The sequence below is a fragment of the Aegilops tauschii genome, chromosome 1 (assembly GCF_002575655.3).
Source record: "Aegilops tauschii subsp. strangulata cultivar AL8/78 chromosome 1, Aet v6.0, whole genome shotgun sequence".
NCBI lineage: Eukaryota > Viridiplantae > Streptophyta > Magnoliopsida > Poales > Poaceae > Aegilops > Aegilops tauschii.
Window position 1 is genome coordinate 128,742,694 of NC_053035.3, and position 21,508 is coordinate 128,764,201.

The window sequence follows — 21,508 nt, forward strand, 5'->3', positions numbered from 1 at the left end:
GAGGGAGTAGTCCACCTTCGGAGCTGAGGGTTTGTACCAGTAGCTATGTGTTTAATCTCTCTCTCTCGTGTTCTTGAGATGTCATGATCTTGATGTATCGCGGGCTTTGTTAATATAGTCGGATCAAATGGTGTTTTCCCCTCTCTATCTTGTTGTGATGAATTGAGTTTTTCCCTTTGAGATTTCATTGTTATCGGATTGAATACTTTTATGGATTTGAGAGCACTTGATATATGTCTTGCATATGAATACTCGTGGTGACAATGGGGTATCGTATTGATTCACTTGATATATGTTTTGGCACTCAACTTGCGGATTCCCAAGGTGACATTGGGGTAATTTACGCATAGGGGTTGATGCACGTTCTTGTCTTTGTTTCTCCGGTAGAAATCTTGGGCACTCTTTGAAGTTCTTTGTGTTGGATTGAGTATTATGAATCCGAAATTATTTGGTGTTATTTTAGTATGAACTCTTGGATAGATCGATCAGAAAGAATAACTTCGAGGTGGTTTCGTACCCTACAAACGATTTCTTCGAATGTTCTCCGCTAGATAGGAACTTTGGAGTGATTCTTCGTTGCACGTTGAGGGACGGTTATTGATCAATTGAAAGTACAGCGGGATATTTCGCCCGAACTGCGAGTGTCGTGTTCAACACATGGACTAGGCGACGACGACTACACTCGGCTAAAGCTAGGTAACACGATATAGGGCGATGAAAGCATAAAATAAAACCTAAACTAACTAAGGTCGTTCCCAAAGATCGTCGACAAAGAAAATGCAAAGAGCACAGGGAGATTCAGATTTTACTCATTATCTTTTTGGTATTTTCGTAATGCTTGAGAAGTTAAAATACTAATACGAGTATACATCAATGACAAGAGAAGTGAAAGGACATGAACATAACATGACAAGGACACATATATATCTATCAAACATGAACAGAGGAAAGAAACAAGCTTGTAGGCGAAAAGTTCATTCTGCACCCGAGCTCATATGCTCCCACATGAACAGTAAAATCCAAAAAAAATTCAAAAAATTCTAAAATTTTTTTGAGAGAAACATTGACAAAAGTTCTAAGTGCCTGCAAAAATTCATCATGAAATCACATTCCTGTAAGGCGTGGCAAAAAAAACAAATTCAGTGCTTCAAAATGCGTTTGAAAGTAGCTTTTTTCAGAGTATTGTTTTTGTTTTTTTTTTGCCACGCCTTCTAGGAATGTGATTTCATGACGAATTTTTACAGGCACTTAGAACTTTTGTCAATGTTTCTCTCAAAAACAAAATTAGAATTTTTTGAAATTTTTTCGATTTTACTGTTCACCCGAGCTCATTTGAGCTCGGGTGCAGATTAGCCGCGTCCGCTTGTAGGACAGAATATATGTATCACATCACAAACACACACATATGTATATATCACAGGACACCACACATATGAAGATTACTATTTCACTAAACAGAGTATGACAGGTCAAATACTTCTCAAAGTGATAAGGTATCAACTAGTCAGGATATACTAATCAAGCATTTATATTGAACTTCAAAACTGAACCAAACAGTAGGATATTACACTTATCAAAACTAAACATTACACAGTACTGATTATTACACTTCTGAAGGTTACAGAAATTTGAGAGAGAGAGAAAGAGAAAGAGAAAGAGCAGCAGCAAGGTTGGGAAAGGAGCACGGGCGTGAGGAGAGAAGCAGCAGCAATTTTATGGTTCAGAAAAGAAGCAAAGAAGCAGAGGAAGTGGGGATAAGAGGGCAGCAGCAGGAAGGGAAAGGGAGCAACAGAGACGTGGAGAGGAGCAGCAGATCGGCGCAAGAAAGAGCAGCAGGGGCGCATAGGAAGGAGCAGCAGCAGGTTGCATGGAAGAAGGAGCAGCAGCAGGGGATGTTGAGAGAGAAGAGGAGCAAGATCGGGGCAGCAAGGAGGAGAGAGGCGCTTGGTGCTGATGGCGGCAGTGGCTGGAGATGGTGGCGCTAGTGGAGTGGTGGATGGAGGCTACTGGTGGTGGGTATGCTGGTGGATGGATGGGTGACGGAGGCGCACCACCACGCCGGCCTGGCCATGGCGGCGGCCGGAGTTGGAGGAGGGGTGAGGGAGAGAGAGATGTGCCAGGCCCGATTGGATTCCTCCAGCGCCTAGGGATTTTGTTCCCCTCCTCTCATCTTCACTTTGTGATTTGGCCATCTTACTTCTCTTCTTTCTTCACAAGAAGATCCTCCCACTTCTTCAGCTTGCCCCTGGTAACTTATTTTCTTCTCGCTCGGGTCCTTGACTCCATCACTTGATCTTTTGTAGTAGAATGATTTTGTGCCTTGTCACACTTTTCTGCAAAATAAACAAGTGACTAGTCAACAATCCTTTTATATGATTTTCATTCAATTATTCTATATTTAAAACAAGAATTGGTGGTCAGAACTCAACAAATGGTATATTTGTATGCCAAAATTATGTATAAGAAATGTGCTTATCAAGTTCCCCCACACTTAAATCTTTACTTGTCCTCAAGTAAAGGCATATGACAAGGGCAAGATGGTGAATAGTGACCTGACTAGAGAATGCCAAGTGAAGTAGATTTCCAAACTATGCATGCTTTGGACTTAGTTAGTGAGAATCAATAGTTAAAAGTGTTATAAAGCAGTAGGATACTGGTAGACTCAATCATTTTAAAATTCTACAATGATAAAAGAATATCAACAAGTTCAAATGATGATTGTGCCAAATGGTTCCTAAAGAGAGCATGATCCCAAGAACAAAGCTTGTGATCAAATCACTTATTTACAGAAATAAAGCAATGATATTATTATTATTAGTCTCACCAAAGGAACATACCACCGATCCCGAGAACATGGTATACACCCGGCTCAACTAATTATTAGTTTTAGTTTTGTTTGTCTCCCCAAAGGAACATACCACCGATCCAGAGAACATGGTATACACCTGGTTCGACAATTACAATCTTTTTAATATAATTAATTCTTATCCGATCCAACCAGATTTCACAAGCCACCGATCCAGGGAACATGACATGCTACTGTTAGGTAAGATCAGATAATTATTCATTATAAGATTTTTTTTTAATGAACAACACATAAGCACAAAAAAACAGGAATCCTCACTTCTCCATGTCTGGTTCACATGCTACCGATCCAGGGAACATAGCATGCTAATCCATAGTGGTTAGGTGATTGCTCTAAATGGGAACACACTTGGCACAAATTCAGCATCTAAACATGGTGATCTAGGTGTATCATAGTAAATGCAGAAAATGACATAGTTTACTAGTGCACTAGGGATTTGAGCACTCAAAACTAATAGTTCTCACTAATTTCAGCAAAGCACGCATGGTGTAGATCACTAGTTTACAAGGCATTCAACAATCAGTTCGCATATTCTCATCAAGCACCATATGTCAAAGGTGAAATTTAGTGGGACAACATTTAAGAAATGGCACAAGCAACCCAAATAGAAATTTAATTCAGCAAGCATCAATGGATGATGATTTCAAAATGGGTCATGAAACAGCTCACCAGGCTTTGATGATGTAGCACTCGCTCGATCACCTCACCAACTGCAGCTCCTCTCCTTTTGCTTCCTCATACATGCTCCAGCTTCGCTCTTCCTCATGTGTGCACATTGCTTCTCCTCATCACCATGTCGTGAATCCACCAGGATCCCATAGGATGTCATCTCGAACTTGGTCAGCCCGCAATGAATGGTGCACAAGCGTAAACCTGAAAGAACACTCAACAACCAAGCCAATACAAATGATAGGGACAATGCCCTCTAAGTCATCAACAGAGTATCCTATCACATAAGCATATCTATTGAACATATGATAAATAGATATCATCAATAAATCGCATGGTGCATAGGCAGTATCCATGATATGGCATATCTTGTCGAGAAAGCTGATATCATACCTGAGATACTTGGGAAGAAACTTCAGGACTACCTCAATTGAAGATACCAAGTGAGGTGTGGTAGTAGAAATTTCCACCGGACTCATGTCAACAAGTGAAATATTAGAGTTTGGCTTCTTGACATCTAGATCAACCTCATCATAATCAACAATGAAGGTTTCCATCTCAGGCTCAAGTGTTGAGGAATCAATGTGGCTAATGTCATCAAAGGTGAACTTCTCCATATCTGGCTCTAGCAGCACATGATCAATATCAACTAAAGGTGACTCCTCAATATAAAAAACAACTAACTGCAGCTCTGGCTCATCCATGGAAGAATCATCACAATGCAAAACTAAATCTCCAACACTAGTATCCATATGATCTGAAGTGTGTGTGTCAACTAGGATGGTGTCATCATCATCAAAGATAATCCATGAAAGCTCAATCTTGTTACACGGAGAAACTGGTTCCGACTTTTGTGCAAGAGATTCTTGCTGAGATGAAGTGATTTGTTGCAAACAAGCAACTGAATCAGAGATGGGCTTCTCATTGTACCACTGAAGTTGGTGGAAGGCTATACTCTCAATCAGCAGAAAAGCATCATCAAGTGTCTTGTTTGTAATAGCTCCACCCGCTGCCATATCGACGTAAGCTCGAGTGTCCGAAGTCAATCCTCTATAGAATATCTGCAACTCTAACCATCTCTCAAGCCCGTGGTTAGGACATCTCCTGAATAAAGCCTTGTATCTCTCCCAAGCATCATACAAGCTCTCGTATTCACGTTGAACGAAATTGAAGATCTCATCTCGAATCGCAGACTGCTTGTGTAGTGGGAAATATCTATCCAAGAAAGCTCGTGATATCTCATTCCAACTGTATGACCTTGATGGCAAGGATCGATACCAAGCACGAGCATCATCACAGAAAGAGAATGTGAACAACCTGCACATGATTGCATCTTGAGGAACTCCATGGTACTTGACTGTATCTGAATACTCCATGACTCAGTGTAAGTGCTCATAGGGATCCTCAGTAGGCAGTCCTCCAAACTGTTGTTGTTGAACCAAAGCAATAAGACTAGGTTTCAGCTCGAAGTTCTCTGCCTCAATAGTTGGCCAAATCGGTCCTGTGATATAGCACTGACTTTTGGGCATCCAAAGATCACGAAGCAATGCCATCTTAACCGAGTGTAACTATAGAACAACCTGCAATTAGTTCAGATTTCCTACAAACACTCATAAACAGTAAACACTAGTCAGAAAGTTAGTATCCTAATAAGCCGAAGCAACAAAAAGTAAAAAGGTAAAAGAAGCACAGAAATAAATTTGAATCGAAATTTAAACAAAAACTATACTAAGCCTAGTCTATAGCTTCACACAATCGTTCGACGCTAGTCCCCGGCAACGGCGCCAAAATGATCAATTGAAAGTACAGCGGGATATTTCGCCCGAACTGCGAGTGTCGTGTTCCCCACAGGGACTAGGCGACGACGACTACACTCGGCTAAAGCTAGGTAACACGATATAGGGCGATGAAAGCAGAAAATAAAACCTAAACTAACTAAGGTCGTTCCCAAAGATCGTCGACAAAGAAAATGCAAAGAGCACAGGGAGATTCAGATTTTACTCATTATCTTTTTGGTATTTTCGTAATGCTTGATAAGTTAAAATACTAATACGAGTATACATCAATGACAAGAGAAGTGAAAGGACATGAACATAACATGACAAGGACACATATATATCTATCAAACATGAACAGAGGGAAGAAACAAGCTTGTAGGACAGAATATATGTATCACATCACAAACACACACATATGTATATATCACAGGACACCACACATATGAAGATTACTATTTCACTAAACAGAGTATGACAGGTCAAATACTTCTCAAAGTGATAAGGTATCAACTAGTCAGGACATACTAATCAAGCATTTATATTAAACTTCAAAACTGAACCAAACAGTAGGATATTACACTTATCAAAACTGAACATTGCATAGTACTGATTATTACACTTCTGAAGGTTACAGAAATTTGAGAGAGAGAGAGAGAGAGAGAGAGAGAGAGAGAGAGCAGTAGCAAGGTTGGGAAAGGAGCAGGGGCGTGAGGAGAGAAGCAGCAGCAGTTTTATGGTTCAGAAAAGAAGCAAAGAAGCAGAGGAAGTGGGGATAAGAGGGCAGCAGCAGGAAGGGAAAGGGGGCAACAGAGACGTGGAGAGGAGCAGCAGATCGGCGCAAGAAAGAGCAGCAGGGGCGCATAGGAAGAAGGAGCAGCAGCAGGTTGCATGGAAGAAGGAGCAGCAGCAGGGGACGTTGAGAGAGAAGAGGAGCAAGATCGGGGCAGCAAGGAGGAGAGAGGCGCTTGGTGCTGATGGCGGCAGTGGCTGGAGATGGTGGCGCTAGTGGAGTGGTGGATGGAGGCTGCTGGTGGATGGATGGGTGACGGAGGTGGACCACCACGCCGGCCTGGCCATGGCGGCGGCCGGAGTTGGAGAAGGAGGGGTGAGGGAGAGAGAGATGTGCCAGGCCCGATTGGGTTCCTCCAGCGCCTAAGGGAGTTTGTTCCCCTCCTTTCATCCGCACTTTGTGATTTGGCCCTCTTACTTCTCTTCTTTCTTCACAAGAAGATCCTCCCACTTCTTCAGCTTGCCCCTGGTAACTTCTTTTCTTCTCGCTCAGGTCCTTGACTCCATCACTTGATCTTTTGTAGTAGAAGGATTTTGTGCCTTGTCACACTTTTCTGCAAAATAAACAAGTGACTAGTCAACAATCCTTTTATATGATTTTCATTCAATTATTCTATATTTAAAACAAGAATTGGTGGTCAGAACTCAACAAATGGTATATTTGTATGCCAAAATTATGTACAAGAAATGTGCTTATCAGTTATATGATCCAATTATATTAGCATTGTTGAGAGATTGCACTAGTGAAAGTATGAACCCTAGGCCTCATTTTCAAGCATTGCAATAATATTTTTGTGCATGTTTACTATTTGCTACCTTGTTGTTTTTATTTATTCAGATTATAAAAATATATTTCTACCATTCATATCACACTTGTATCACCATCTCTTCGCCGAACTAGTGCACCTATACAAATTGCCATTGTATTGGGTGTATTGGGGACACAAGAGATTTCTTGTATTTGATTACAGGGTCCGTTGAGAGAGACCATCTTCATCCTGCACCTCCCACTAATTGATAAACCTTAGATCATCCACTTGAGGGAAAATTGCTACAGTCCTACAAAACTCTGCGCTTTGAGGCCCAACATGTGTCTACAAAAATAAAGTTGCGTAGTAGATATCAGCGCGCGGCGCACAAAGGCAACAAGCGCAGCCTGTAGCACATCCACCTTTTTCCAAGCATGCTAACCCATCAAAGCGCCGCCTCTGCCATTAACCTCGTCGACGAGGAAAACGAGAAGGCGCGGCGGCCCGTCGAGGCCAAGGCGCTCCCCGGCAACGCGATGGACGATGTCGTGATGCGCGTCATCACCAGGGTTGAGCAGACCCTTGGCACATTGTGACGCCCCGAGACCGACGCTCCAGTTGCCTTCCTTGTTTTGCGAGTCAGTTGTGATTTTTATTTGTTTGTTGCATTCATCATTGCATCATCCGCATTTGTTTTCATAAAACTTGTATCCGCTCGTAGTTGTCGCATTTCCCCCTTGCTTTCGTTGACCGTTTCGAGACCAACCTTGTTCTTCGTTTTCCCTCTTGCTTAACCGGAGTCCCTCTTTACACAGTGCATCGCCCCCTCGCCCGTGTCCGAAACTTTCCCGAAACCCGAACCGGACTACCGTTACCGTTGGGTCCGGATCATCCCCGAACATCTATAAAACATCACAGTTTTCTTTGTTGGACTCTCCTAGCCTATTTTTCTCGATCGTCCGATTTAAATCGGAGGGTCCAAATAGCCTCTAATCTAATCTCATGAGATATATGTTAGTCCAACCCTAGAAATTAGGAGCCTTGCCCCATCAGTCCCATCCCGCCGCCGCCAGCATCTCCCACCTCGGGATCCCTCCAGATCCACCCTCTCTCCCTCGATTTCCCGATCGGGCCAACCACCTCCTTCCCTCGATCCACCCAATCCCGCAACCGAGGCCCGAGCTCCTCTCGCTCGATCCCTCCTCGAGCATCTGCCTCTGCCCGAGCTCCTACCGCAGCTCCCCATCACCCTCGACTCCGAGCGCCCCTGCAGCCTCCCGCGTCTGATCCAGGGAGAGCAGCACCCTCCCGAGCTCCTCCATGCCGTGCCCCTTCTCCAAGTCCTGCGCCTCTCCTCTAGCTCCCTGCCGTCGTCCCCGGCGAGCAGTTCTGCTAGCAGCCACCAGCAGGACGGCCACGCTCGCGCCTCTCCCTCCTTTCCCTTTCTTTTCCTGTTGCCTTTCCCTCTCATGCTCTCTCTCTCCCAGGTACGCCCGTGCAGGAGCCGCAAGGAGGAAGCCGCCATCGCCAAGCTCTTGCGTGCGCGCCTGGGTCCGCCATCCCCGGCTCCTCCGCGCTCGATTCCCGTCGCTGCGCCAAGTCCCTCGCCCCGCCTCTGTTTCCCTGCTCCAAATCGAACGCCAAGCCGCCGCCCTGGAGCTTCTCCGCCGCCGGCGCCCTCCTCCAGCAAGGCCCTCGTCCCGCTCGTCTCCGACACCAGCGCCGTCCGCTCCGGCAACCTCGACGTCGAGCTCCAGTAGGAACTGCTTCGCGCGCCCCTGTACCCGCGAGCGTCTGAGGCTGCGCCCTCCTCCTCGTCCAGCCCCTCCCCGTCGCCTGCATCTCCTCCGGCAGCGCCGCCGTGCCCGCACGCCTATGGCGAAGCTCCGGTGAGCCAAGCCGCGCCCGTGCCCCTGTTTCCTCCTTCCCCTTCACCTTCTATCTTTCCCTCACATCTCTCTCTCTGTCTGCTCGTACAGGGAGCTCCGACGCCCTGGGGACCCGCGCCCCCGCCGGACCTCCTTCCTCCGCATCCGGCCACGCCGGCGGCAAGCCCTGCCTCCGCCGCCTCGCCAAGTTTCGCCGCCTGAACCTCCCTGCATCGCCATGGCCGCCGGCCTCTGTTTTCCCCGCTGTGAGCAACTACCTCCATGAACGAAGCTTCGATCCTTTCCTAGATCCGTTCTGGCATGTAGAGGTTATTTAGGTTTGCCACTATGTTTCCACCGCAAGCATATCAGCTAGCCCAGTGGCTAGCGCGGCCTCTATCCATTCGAGGGGTCTGGGGTTCAAGTCCCAGCTGCCCCTTTTTATGCTTAGTTTTTCCTGTTATTTTGCACTCCCACTTCTGCTTCGGGCCAGATCTGCTGCTGGGCTTGCACAGTGCATTGCATTCGGCCCGTTGCTATTTTTTTTGGCGTGCTGCGAATTTCATATTATCCAGAGAGTGCAGTTTTGCAGAAAACCCCTCATACATCATGCATATAATAACTTCACAGCCGTGCATCGGATTAAAATAATTTATATATGAAAAATGTCTAGAATTTCATCTAGTTTAATTATATTCCACTTTCACCCATGTTAAAATTGTTTAAAATGTTGTATGATTAATTTTGCTCGAATAATATGTTAAAATGATTTATTTCATAACTAAAGAACCGTAGCTTGGATTTTATTAAACTTTATATGTAAATGGGGTAGGAAAATGCCTAGTTTAACATGGTGCACTTTATTTTGCTGTTTAACAACATTAAAATTGTGTTTAGGGCAGAACAGTAGCAAATTCGAAATATGCATATGAGGATTTTCCGGAATTGTTGTTTGTTGTTCCGGCCTCATTTAAACTTGCCTAAATAGTTAGTTTACTTATGCCTCACCTCTTGCCATGTTAATCAACATTTAATATTGTTGGGTACAAATTAAATGGAGCTCAATATGCAACGAGTTGCATATTATGCATTGCATTCGGCCCGTTGCTATTTTTTTGGCGTGCTGCGAATTTCATATTATCCAGAGAGTGCAGTTTTGCAGAAAACCCCTCATACATCATGCATATAATAACTTCACAGCCGTGCATCGGATTAAAATAATTTATATATGAAAAATGTCTAGAATTTCATCTAGTTTAATTATATTCCACTTTCACCCATGTTAAAATTGTTTAAAATGTTGTATGATTAATTTTGCTCGAATAATATGTTAAAATAATTTATTTCATAACTAAAGAACCGTAGCTCGGATTTTATTAAACTTTATATGTAAATGGGGTAGGAAAATGCCTAGTTTAACATGGTGCACTTTATTTTGCTGTTTAACAACATTAAAATTGTGTTTAGGGCAGAACAGTAGCAAATTCGAAATATGCATATGAGGATTTTCCGGAATTGTTGTTTGTTGTTCCGGCCTCATTTAAACTTGCCTAAATAGTTAGTTTACTTATGCCTCACCTCTTGCCATGTTAATCAACATTTAATATTGTTGGGTACATAAACAAGAGCGAACTAAATAACTTGAATGTGGTGTTTCATCAATATGCAACTCGTTGCATATTGAGCTCCATTTAATTTGTAGTATTGTTTATGCACTTTGCCATGCCATGCCTCATTAAACCGGACATGCATCATACTTGGTTGTGCATCATGCCATGTTTATGTGATGGTTGTTTACTATGTTGTTTGTTTCTTTCCGGGTTGCTTCTCTCGTTAGCTTCGGTTTCGTTCCGGAGTTGTGAGGATTCGTTCGACTACATCCGTTTGTCTTCTTCATGGACGCGTTCTTCTTCCTTGCGGGATCTCAGGCCCTCGAAATCACTTCTATCTTTGCTTGTTAGTTGTCCGTTCTATTGTTATGTCGCGCTACCTACCACTTGCCATATCATGCCTCCCATATTGCCATGTCAAGCCTCTAACCCACCTTTCCTAGCAAACCGTTGTTTGGCTATGTTACCGCTTTTGCTCAGCCCCTCTTATAGCGTTGCTAGTTGCAGGAGAAGATGAAGATTGCTCCATGTTGGATTATGTTTATGTTGGGATATCACAATATCTCTTATTTAATTAATGCATCTATATACTTGGTAAAGGGTGGAAGGCTCGGCCTTATGCCTGGTGTTTTGTTCCACTCTTGCCGCCCTAGTTTCCGTCATACCAGTGTTATGTTCCTTGATTTTGCGTTCCTTACGTGGTTGGGTGATTTATGGGACCCCCTTGACAGTTCGCTTTGAATAAAACTCCTCCAGCAAGGCCCAACCTTGGTTTTACCATTTGCTACCACCTATCCCATTTTTCCCTTGGGTTCTGCAGACTCAAGGGTCATCTTTATTTTAGACCCCCCCGGGCCAGTGCTCCTTCGAGTGTTGGTCCGAACTGAGTAGACTGCGGGGCCCCCTCGTGGAAACTCGAGGTCTGGTTTTACTCATAGGATGTCTCATCCGGTGTTGCCCTGGGAACGAGATATGTGCAGCTCCTATCGGGATTTGTCGGCACATCGGGCGGCTTTGCTGGTCTTGTTTTACCATTGTCGAAATGTCTTGTAAACCGGGATTCCGAGACTGATCGGGTCTTCCCGGGAGAAGGTTTATCCTTCGTTGATCGTGAGAGCTTATAATGGGCTAAGTTGGGACACCCCTGCAGGGTATTATCTTTCGAAAGCCGTGCCCGCGGTTATGTGGCAGATGGGAATTTGTTAATATCCGGTTGTAGAGAACTTGACACTTGACCTTAATTAAAACGCATCAACCGCGTGTGTAGCCGTGATGGTCTCTTCTCGGCAGAGTCCGGGAAGTGGACACGGTTTCTGGGTTATGTTTGACGTAAGTAGGAGTTCAGGATCACTTCTTGATCATTACTAGTCGACGACCTTTCCGTTGCTCCTCTTCTCGCTCTTATTTGCGTATGTTAGCCACCATATATGCTTAGTCGCTGCTGCAACCTCACCACCTTCTCCTTTCCTTTAAGCTTAAATAGTCTTGATCTCGCGAGTGTGAGATTGCTGAGTTCTCGTGACTCACAGATACTTCCAAAATAGTTGCAGGTGCCGATGATACCAGTGCAGGTGACGCAACCGAGCTCAAGTGGGAGCTCGATGAAGATCTTGTTCGTTGTGTTGTTTCTTTTCATTTTGATCAGTAGTGGTGCCCAGTTGGGACGATCGGGGATCTAGTAGTTGGGTTATCTTCTTTTCTTTTGGTTTTGACCGTAGTCGGTCTATGTGTGTACTCTGAATGATGTATGTTTTATTTATGTATTGTGTGAAGTGGCGATTGTAAGCCAACTCTTTATCCCATTCTTGTTCATTACATGGGATTGTGTGAAGATGACCCTTCTTGCGACAAAACCACAATGAGGTTATGCCTCTAAGTCGTGCCTCAACACGTGGGAGATATAGCCGCATCGTGGGCGTTACACACATGGCGCTTCAGCGCAGCGGATCAAGATAGGCATGTCAGCGCCGAGAGGCTGCATCTCGCCGCACAACATGATCGATGGCGCGCCGCAGAGCAAGCTAGGCGCGTCCGCGCCGATAGGCTGCGGCTCGTCGCACGGCGAGACCGTTGGAGCGCCACAAAGAGAGAGGCGCGGCGCACCGCACAACAAGAGCGGGTCCATCGGCACTTGCCTGCTGTCGACAGAGCGTCCCAGCTGGGTACACGTCCCGTCAGTACCCCCATTCCTCAACAGGAGTGGGTAGAGGCCCTCTGCGCCGTACTTGCACCAGAGGCCGGCCGCGCCGTACTTGCACCGGACGCCCGCCGCGCCGTTCGCATGGGTCGCGTCGTTCGCCTTGTCCGCGGCCCTCTCGATGCCAATGCACTGGTCGCTAGGCTCGACCGCCTCCTTGGCCCAGGTGTCCACCTGGGTGCAGTAGAGGAACATGGTCGTCGCATCCTCGAGCTGGTGATCTCCGATGAAATAGCCAACTTGGAGCTCGAGATCGCGCTACAGATGTACCGCGAGTGCGTCGACCACTTGGACGAACGCCTGCACGAGTTCATGCAGAGCCAAGAGCTACCGTAGGCAAGGGCTGCTGGTCATGGTCTCATGGACGCGTTTTATTTTGTTGAGTCGTTTCGACGTGGATCGCTATGTATTCACAGCAATCATAATATTACTCTGTTTATTGCTCTGTTACTCTTTTTTCCATTCTTATATATGTTCTGTTTCAGTGTGTGTACATATGCTTTCCATTCTATATATGTGGATGGTAACAGGTCGATACAAATTAGTATACAAAAACAGATAGAAAATGGAATTCATAATATATATTAATTGTTCATTAGTTCATCACATAATATATATAATATCATCACATATATACTTAACTACTAGGTACAATGCATAAAATTGAAAACGAACAATACTAAAACTAATAATCCCTCCTAGGGGCAGTATTCTGGCAGCCCCTCGCCAGCAGCTCCCTGGTGCATGGCGTCTTCCCAGCGCGAAGGCAGTACTTCACGCTCCTCCGCCTTGCAGCGGTTGATGTACCGATCTGTCTCTTGCTGGCGGACGAGCGCCAACGATCTTGCCATTTCGTTGGGCGCCCACCGGAGCTCCTCGTCGGTGGCATGCTGCAGCTTATCGGCCCACCTTTGACCTTCCTCGCAAAGTACCCGTCTTCGTACACCTCCTACGCACGATGACGCGCCCGCCCCCAAAGCTCCACCGCCTCCTTTTTTGAGGCGGCATCACGGGCTTCACAGGCCGCCTGGTACCTGGCTTCCTCCTTCGCCATCTACTTCTTGAACGCCACTTGCCTGGCTTTCTCAGCCGGCGGCAGCGACTTCCACAGACAATGATTGTACTCGCCCCAAAACCACTCCAAAGTTCGGGGCTCCAGCGTAACCTCGACCGGCGGCGTGTAGGGGTCCTCCTTGTCGACGCGTGGGCAGATCGGTGGTGCCATGGCCGAGATTTGAGAGAGAGAGACAGACAGACAGACAAAGAGGGCGTCCGGCGGAAGGATGTAGATGGAGAATGTAGGCGGGACGACGTGAGCAAGGTAGTATTTATTGGCGGCCGGAATCTAGATCGACGAGAACAGTACCCACGCCGATCGCCGGAATTTACAAGTCCTGTAGTTTGAATTACACACGATTCCCACAGCAAAATTCATGTGTGAACTTAATAGCTGACGGCTTCCAATACAAAATCGTGTCTGATTAATAACCCACGTAGAGTGCCAATTGTGTGGGGCCGGGTTGTCTTGCCAGATCTTTACATTTTCTTTTTTGAACACCAGATATTTACATCGTCTAATGATTTTTTAATTTTTTGGAATTTAAATGCCATGGCACTCCATGCATGTGTCCAAGCCGTGACACCAATATGTTTGAAAATTCGTTCCAATTTACTACACATGGAATTAAATCGCACACAAGTACACAAATATTATTTTTTTTCAAACCGTTATGGTTAGCCGTTGCATGTAGATGTAGTTTAAATTTGGATTAGGTCATTAAATGGCTAGAAAATCACTTAAATGTCGTAAAAAGGTCAAATGACCCCTGAAGTTTTCCAAATTTTGACATGACAGTTGTTTTAGGGCACGTTAACTATAGAATTTTTTGAAGCCCATAAGAGGAATTTATCGCCCGTTCGTCATCAAACATGCATTGTTCCCTCTCGAAACCACGAGCCTTCTAGTGAGTTGCTCCGGTTTGCGAGGGGTGTGTGTCCAAAATTTCGTTAAAAGGCCAATTATTTTACCACATCATCTTGGTGGCATGACATTATGTCAAGCAAGGTTTCATGCGTTTCTGATCATTTTTTTATTTTATGGAATTTGAATGGCATGGCGCTCCATGCATGTGTGTCCAGACTGTGGCACCAATATGTTTGACAATTCCTTCCAATTTACTGCACATGGAATTAACTCGCACACAAGTACACAAAAGTATGATTTTTCAAACCGTTATGGTTAGCCGTTGCATGTAGATGTAGTTCAAATTTGAATTACGGTAATTAAATGGGTAGAAAATCACTTAAATGTCTTTAAAAGGTCAAATGACCCCTAGAATTTTCCAATTTTTTACATGACAATTATATTAGTGCACGTTAAATGTCGAAAAAAATTGAAGGCCATAAGAGGAAGTTATCTCATGTTCGTCATCAAACATACATTGTTTGAGTTGATACGGTTTGTGAGGAGTGTGTATCCAAACTTTCGTCAAACAAGCCAACTTTTTTACCACGTCATCTTGGTGGCATGACATTACATCAAGCAAGCTTTCATGTTTTTCTGATCATTTTTTATTTTGTTGGAATTTAAATGCCATGGCACTTCATGCATGTGTGCATGCCGTGACACCAATATGTTTAAAAGTTCCTTCTAATTTACTACACATGGAATTAACTCGAACACAAGTACACAAATATGATTTTTCAAACCGTTATGATTAGCTGTTGCATGTAGATGTAGTTCAAATTTGAATTACGGTCATTAAATGGCTAGAAAATCACTTAAATGTTTTCAAAAGTTCAAGTGACCCTTAGAATTTTCCAAATTTTCACATGACAGTTGTATTAGTGCACGTTAAATGTAGAAAAAAATTGAAGGCCATAAGAGGAAGCTATCTTCCGTTCGTCATCAAACATGCATTGTTCTCTCTCAGAACCACGAGCCTTCTAGTGAGTTGCTCCGATTTGTGAGGGGTGTGTGTCAAACTTTCATCAAACATGCCAATTTTTTTACCACATCATCTTGGTGTCATGACATTACATCAAGCAAGGTTTCATGTGTTTCTGATCTTTTTTTAATTTTTTGGAATTTAAATGCCATGGCACTCCATGCATGTGTCGAGGGCATGAGACCAATATGTTTGAAAATTCCTTCCAATTTATTGCACACGGTATTAACTCGCACACAACTACACAAATATGATTTTTCAAACCATTATGGTTAACTGTTGCATGTAGATGTAGATGTAGATGTAGTTCAAATTTGGGTTACGGTCATTAATGGCTAGAAAATCACTTAAATGTCTTAAAAAGGTCAAATGACCCCTGAAATTTTCCAAATTTTGAAACGACGGTTGTATTAGTGCACATTAATTATAGAAAAAAATTTGAAGCCCATAAGAGGAAGCTATCGCCCGTTCGTCATCAAACATGCATTGTTCCCTCTCGGAACCACGAGCCTTCTAGTGAGTTGCTTCGGTTTGTGAGGGGTGTGTGTCCAAACTATCATCAAACATGCCAAAAAATTTATCACTACATCTTGGTGGCATGACATTGCATCAAGCAAGGTTTCATGTGTTTCTGATCTTTTTTTAATTTTTTGGAATTTAAATGCCATGGCACTCCATGCTTAATTGTGTCATAGCCATGAGACCAATATGTTTGAAAATCTATTCCAATTTATTGCACATGGAATTAACTCGCACACAAGTACATAAAATATGACTTTTCAAACCGTTATGGCTAGCTGTTGCATGTACATGTAGTTCAAATTTGAATTACGGTCATTAAATGGCCAGAAAATCACTTAAATGTCTTAAAAGGTCAAATGACCCCTGAAATTTTCCAAAATTTGACATGACAGTTGTATTAGTACTACAAATTTTCTCGTACATTTAATACACCATCCGTTGCCACTTTACTCCAAATTTGTCTTTCACAGCTAATAAAAAAATATCAACAACATCACACACAATTTTTGTAGGAACCGTTTGCGATGAAAATTCATGGGTCTATTTAAGTCTTCCTCCTTAAGTTTCATCGACTCGTCTGCTCCAGTGCCGGCAACCCCCAAATCTACGTATCCCGATCCCCATTCCCGCAACCCCTTCTTGCAAAGATGACGTCGTGGAAACGCTTCGTGAAGGCCCGTATGGTGGCTGTGTCCTCCCCGAGCGCCGCCGCCTGCGCCGAGAGCGCCGCCGCCTACTTCAAGAGTGCCGCCGCATCCGCACTGAGCGCGGCCGCATCCGCCGAGAGGGCAGCAGCAGCAGTCGAGACGACTGCAAACACCGAGAACACTCGAGCTGCCATTTGTGCCGCCGATGTCGCCCTAGCCCGGGTCGAGGCCATCCACGCCAAGATCGAGGACGCACACGCCAAAATATTTCAAGCCACCTCGGAATCCAGCATGCAACCCACGTCCGAAAAGGTGACGGTGGCCATGGAGCACCTGCTTCCTCATGAGATCGTCGAGCGGGAGCCGAAGATGCAGGAGGCAGAGGAGATTGAGGAGCGCCGGGAGGAGGAGCTGCGCGTGGCCGAGGTCGAGGTAGAGAAGAGTCCGTTCATCGAGGAATTGGCGGTGGAGTACCAACGCGAGCTCTGGCGCAGCCACTACTACGAGTACTACAACCTTAAGGGCGGTGCCGAGGATGAGGACGAGGACGCGGTTGACTTCAGCAGGGGGGACGCGGAGTCCACCAATGGCGGCATGTCGCTGATACATCTCCAACGTATCTATAATTTTTGATTGTTCCATGCTGTTATATTATCATTCTTGGATGTTTTATAATCATTTTATATTATTTTTTGGTACTAACCTATTGACATAGTGCCAAGTGCCAGTTGCTGTTTTTTGCATGTTTTTTACATCGCAGGAAATCAATACCAAACGGAGTCCAAACGCAGCGAAACTTTTTGTGGATTTTTTTTACCAGAAGACAACCAATGGGCCGAAGAAGCACCTGGGGGCTGCTCCGAGGGGAGCACAACCCACCAGGGTGCGCCTGGAGGCCCAGGCGCGCCCTGGTGGGTTGTGCCCACCTCGAGTGCCCCCTGGACCGCCTGTTTACTCTATTTAACGTGAATGTAGCTGTCTCTAATGCATAACCCCAAAACTATAGTGGTAAATCGGTAAGAAACATCATAGATTGCACTATATCCAATAAAGTACGGTTATGACGTTCGGACACACCATTATGCTGTGGTGTTCCAGGTGGCGTGAGTAGTGAAACTATTTCACATTGTTTTAACTGAAGGCCAAACTCGTAACTTAAATACTCTTCTCCACGATCAGATCGTAGAAACTTTATTTTCTTGTTACGATGATTTTCTGCTTCACTCTGAAATTATATGAACTTTTCAAATGTTTCAGACTCTTGTTTCATTAAGTAGATATACCCATATCTGCTCAAATCATCTGTGAAGGTCAGAAAATAATGATACCTGCTACGAGCCTCAATATTCATCGGACCACATACATCTGTATGTATGATTTCCAACAAATCTGTTGCTCTCTCCATAGTTCCGGAGAACGGCGTTTTAGTCATCTTGCCCATGAGGCACGGTTCGCAAGCATCAAGTGATTCATAATCAAGTGATTCCAAAATCCCATCAGTATGGAGTTTCTTCATGCGCTTTACACCAATATGACCTAAACGGCAGTGACACAAATAAGTTGCACTATCATTATTAACTTTGCATCCTTTGGCTTCAATATTATGAATATGTGTATCACTACGATCGAGATCCAACAAACCATTTTCGTTGGTGTGTATGACCATAGAAGGTTTTATTCATGTAAACAGAACAACAATTGTTCTCTAACTTAAATGAATAACCGTATTGCAATAAACATGATCAAATCATATTCATGCTCAACGCAAACACCAAATAACACTTATTTAGTTTCAACACTAATCCCGAAAGTATAGGGAGTGTGCGATGATGATCATATCAATCTTGGAACTACTTCCAACACACATCGTCACCTCGCCTTTTACTAGTCTCTGTTTATTCTGCAACTCCCGTTTTTGAGTTACTACTCTTTAGCAACTGAACCAGTATCAATTACCGAGGGGTTGCTATAAACACTAGTAAAGTACACATCAATAATCTGTATATCAAATATACCTTTGTTTACTAGTCTCTGTTTATTCTGCAACTCCCGTTTCGAGTTACTACTCTTAGCAACTGAACCAGTATCAATTACCGAGGGGTTGCTATAAACACTAGTAAAGTACACATCAATAATCTGTATATCAAATATACCTTTGTTCACTTTGCCATCCTTCTTATCCACCAAATAGTTGGGGTAGTTCCGCTTCCAGTGACCAGTCCCTTTGCAGTAGAAGCACTTAGTCTCAGGCTTAGGACAAGACTTAGGCTTCTTCACTTGAGCAGCAACTTGCTTGCCGTTCTTCTTGAAGTTCCCCTTCTTCCCTTTGCCATTTTCTTGAAACTAGTGGTCTCGTCAACCATCAACACTTGATGTTTTTCTTGATTTCTACCTTCGTCGATTTCAGCATCACGAAGAGCTCGGGAATTACTTTCGTCATCCCTTGCATACTATAGTTCATCACGAAGTTCTACTAACTTGGTGATGGTGACTAGAGAATTCTATCAATCACTATTTTATCTGGAAGATTAACTCCCACTTGATTCAAGCGATTGTAGTACCCAGACAATCTGAGCACATGCTCACTAGTTGAGCGATTCTCCTCCATCTTTTAGCTATAGAACTTGTTGGAGACTTCATATCTCTCAACTCGGGTATTTGCTTGAAATATTAACTTCAACTCCTGGAACATCTCATATGGTCCATGACGTTCAAAACGTCTTTGAAGTCCCGATTCTAAGCCGTTAAGCATGGTGCACTAAACTATCAAGTAGTCATCATATTGAGCTAGCCAAACGTTCATAACGTCTGCATCTGCTCCTGCAATAGGTCTGTCACCTAGCGGTGCATCAAGGACATAATTTTTCTGTGCAGCAATTAGGATAATCCTCAGATCACGGATCCAATCCGCATCTTTGCTACTAACATATTTCAACATAATTTTCTCTAGGAACATATCAAAAATAAAACAGGGAAGCAACAACGCGAGCTATTGATCTACAACATAATTTGCAAAATACTATCAGGACTAAGTTCATGATAAATTTAAGTTCAATTAATATTACTTAAGAACTCCCACTTAGATAGACATCCCTTTAATCCTCTAAGTGATCACGTGATCCATATCAACTAAACCATGTCCGATCATCACGTGAGATGGAGTAGTTTCAATGGTGAACATCACTATGTTGATCATATCTACTATATCATTCACGCTCGACCTTTCGGTCTCCTTGTTCTGAGGCCATATCTGTTATATGCTAGGCTCGTCAAGTTTAACCTGAGTATTCCGCGTGTGCAACTGTTTTGCACCCGTTGTATTTGAACGTAGAGCCTATCACACCCGATCATCACGTGGTGTCTCAGCACGAAGAACTTTCGCAACGGTGCATACTCAGGGAGAACACTTATACTTTGATAATTTAGTGAAGGATCATCTTATAATGCTACCGTCAAACAAAGCAAGATAAGATGCATAAAGGATTAACATCACATGCAATCAATATAAGTGATATGATATGGCCATCATCATCTTGTGCTTGTGATCTCCATCTCCGAAGCACCGTGCTTGTGATCTCCATCTCCGAAGCACCGTCATGATCACCATCGTCACCGGCTCGACACCTTGATCTCCATCGTAGTATCGTTGTCGTCTCGCCAACTTATTGCTTTTACGACTATCGCTACCGCTTAGTGACAAAGTAAAACTATTACATGGCGATTGCATCTCATACAATAAAGCGACAACCATATGGCTCCTGCCAGTTGCCGATAATTCGGTTACAAAACATGATCATCTCATACAACACATTATACCACATCATGTCTTGACCATATCACATCACAACATGCCCTGCAAAAACAAGTTAGACGTCCTCTACTTTGTTGTTGCATATTTTACGTGGCTGCTACGGGCTTAGCAAGAACCGTTCTTACCTACGCATCAAAACCACAACGATAGTTTGTCAAGTTGGTGCTGTTTTAACCTTCGCAAGGACCGGGCGTAGCCACACTCGGTTCAACTAAAGTGAGAGAGACAGACACCCGCCAGTCACCTTTAAGCAACGAGTGCTCCGAACGGTGAAACCAGTCTCGCGTAAGCGTACGCGTAATGTCGGTCTGGGCCGCTTCATCTCACAATACCGTTGAACCAAAGTATGACATGCTGGTAAGCAGTATGACTTATATCGCCCACAACTCACTTGTGTTCTACTCGTGCATAGGATCAACGCATAAAACCTGGCTCGGATGCCACTGTAGGGGAACGTAGTAATTTCAAAAAAATTCCTACGCACACGCAAGATCATGGTGATGCATAGCAACGAGAGGGGAGAGTGTTGTCCACGTACCCTCGTAGACCGACAGCGGAAGCGTTATCACAACGCGGTTGATGTAGTCGTACGTCTTCACGATCCGACCGATCAAGTACCGAACGTACGGCACCTCCGAGTTCTACACACGTTCAGCTCGATGACGTCCCTCGAACTCCGATCCAGCCAAGTGTTGAGGGAGAGTTTCGTCAGCACGACGGCGTGGTGACGATGATGATGTTCCACCGACGCAGGGCTTCGCCTATGCTCCGCAACGGTATTATCGAGGTGTAATATGGTGGAGGGGGCACCGCACACGGCTAAGAGATCTCAAGGATCAGTTGTTGTGTCTATGGGGTGCCCCCCTGCCCCCGTATATAAAGGAGCAAGGGGGAGGCAGCCGGCCAAGGGGAGAGGCGCGCCAAAGGGGGGAGTCCTACTCCCACCGGGAGTAGGACTCCTCCTTTCCTTGTGGGAGTAGGAGAAGGGAAGGGGGAAGGAGAAAGAAGGAAGGGTGCGCCCCCCTTCCCTAGTCCAATTCGGACCAGACCATGG

General features: G+C 44.5%; 2 protein-coding genes and 1 non-coding gene across 5 annotated transcripts; 2 read left to right on the plus strand and 1 right to left on the minus strand.

Annotated features, from left to right (window-relative positions):
- Nucleotides 1–1,382: 1,382 nt before the first annotated feature.
- On the minus strand, nucleotides 1,383–6,891 carry LOC120973992 (uncharacterized). The gene is made up of 2 exons (XM_045233295.2): nucleotides 3,536–6,891; nucleotides 1,383–2,333 (listed from the first exon to the last, which is right to left on the minus strand). Exon 1 carries the CDS (start codon nucleotides 4,909–4,911, stop codon nucleotides 3,655–3,657), a length of 1,257 nt encoding a protein of 418 aa, XP_045089230.1. The 5' UTR covers nucleotides 4,912–6,891; the 3' UTR covers nucleotides 1,383–2,333; nucleotides 3,536–3,654.
- LOC120972943 (small nucleolar RNA R71) lies at nucleotides 4,618–4,725 on the plus strand. The gene has a single exon (XR_005767076.1). It is a non-coding gene; the product is annotated as a small nucleolar RNA R71 (small nucleolar RNA).
- Nucleotides 6,892–7,276: 385 nt separating the features above from the next.
- On the plus strand, nucleotides 7,277–17,803 carry LOC141042205 (uncharacterized). Of its 3 annotated transcripts, none has more exons than XM_073509739.1 (3): nucleotides 7,277–8,740; nucleotides 8,831–8,985; nucleotides 10,557–17,803. In XM_073509739.1, exon 3 carries the CDS (start codon nucleotides 16,644–16,646, stop codon nucleotides 17,274–17,276), a length of 633 nt encoding a protein of 210 aa, XP_073365840.1. In that variant the 5' UTR covers nucleotides 7,277–8,740; nucleotides 8,831–8,985; nucleotides 10,557–16,643; the 3' UTR covers nucleotides 17,277–17,803. The 3 variants fall into 3 exon arrangements, 2 of the variants coding, with proteins under 2 accessions (XP_073365840.1, XP_073365839.1); XR_012204008.1 differs by having other exon boundaries at nucleotides 7,878–8,740; nucleotides 11,874–12,146; XM_073509738.1 differs by having other exon boundaries at nucleotides 7,278–8,740; nucleotides 8,831–17,803.
- The last annotated feature ends 3,705 nt before the right edge of the window (nucleotides 17,804–21,508 follow it).

What these genes read in the sequence shown, in the direction of transcription:
- LOC141042205 (XM_073509739.1), top strand. Translation starts at nt 16,644, where the DNA reads ATGACGTCGTGGAAACGCTTCGTGAAGGCCCGTATGGTGGCTGTGTCC.
- LOC120973992 (XM_045233295.2), bottom strand. Translation starts at nt 4,911, where the DNA reads ATGGAGTATTCAGATACAGTCAAGTACCATGGAGTTCCTCAAGATGCA.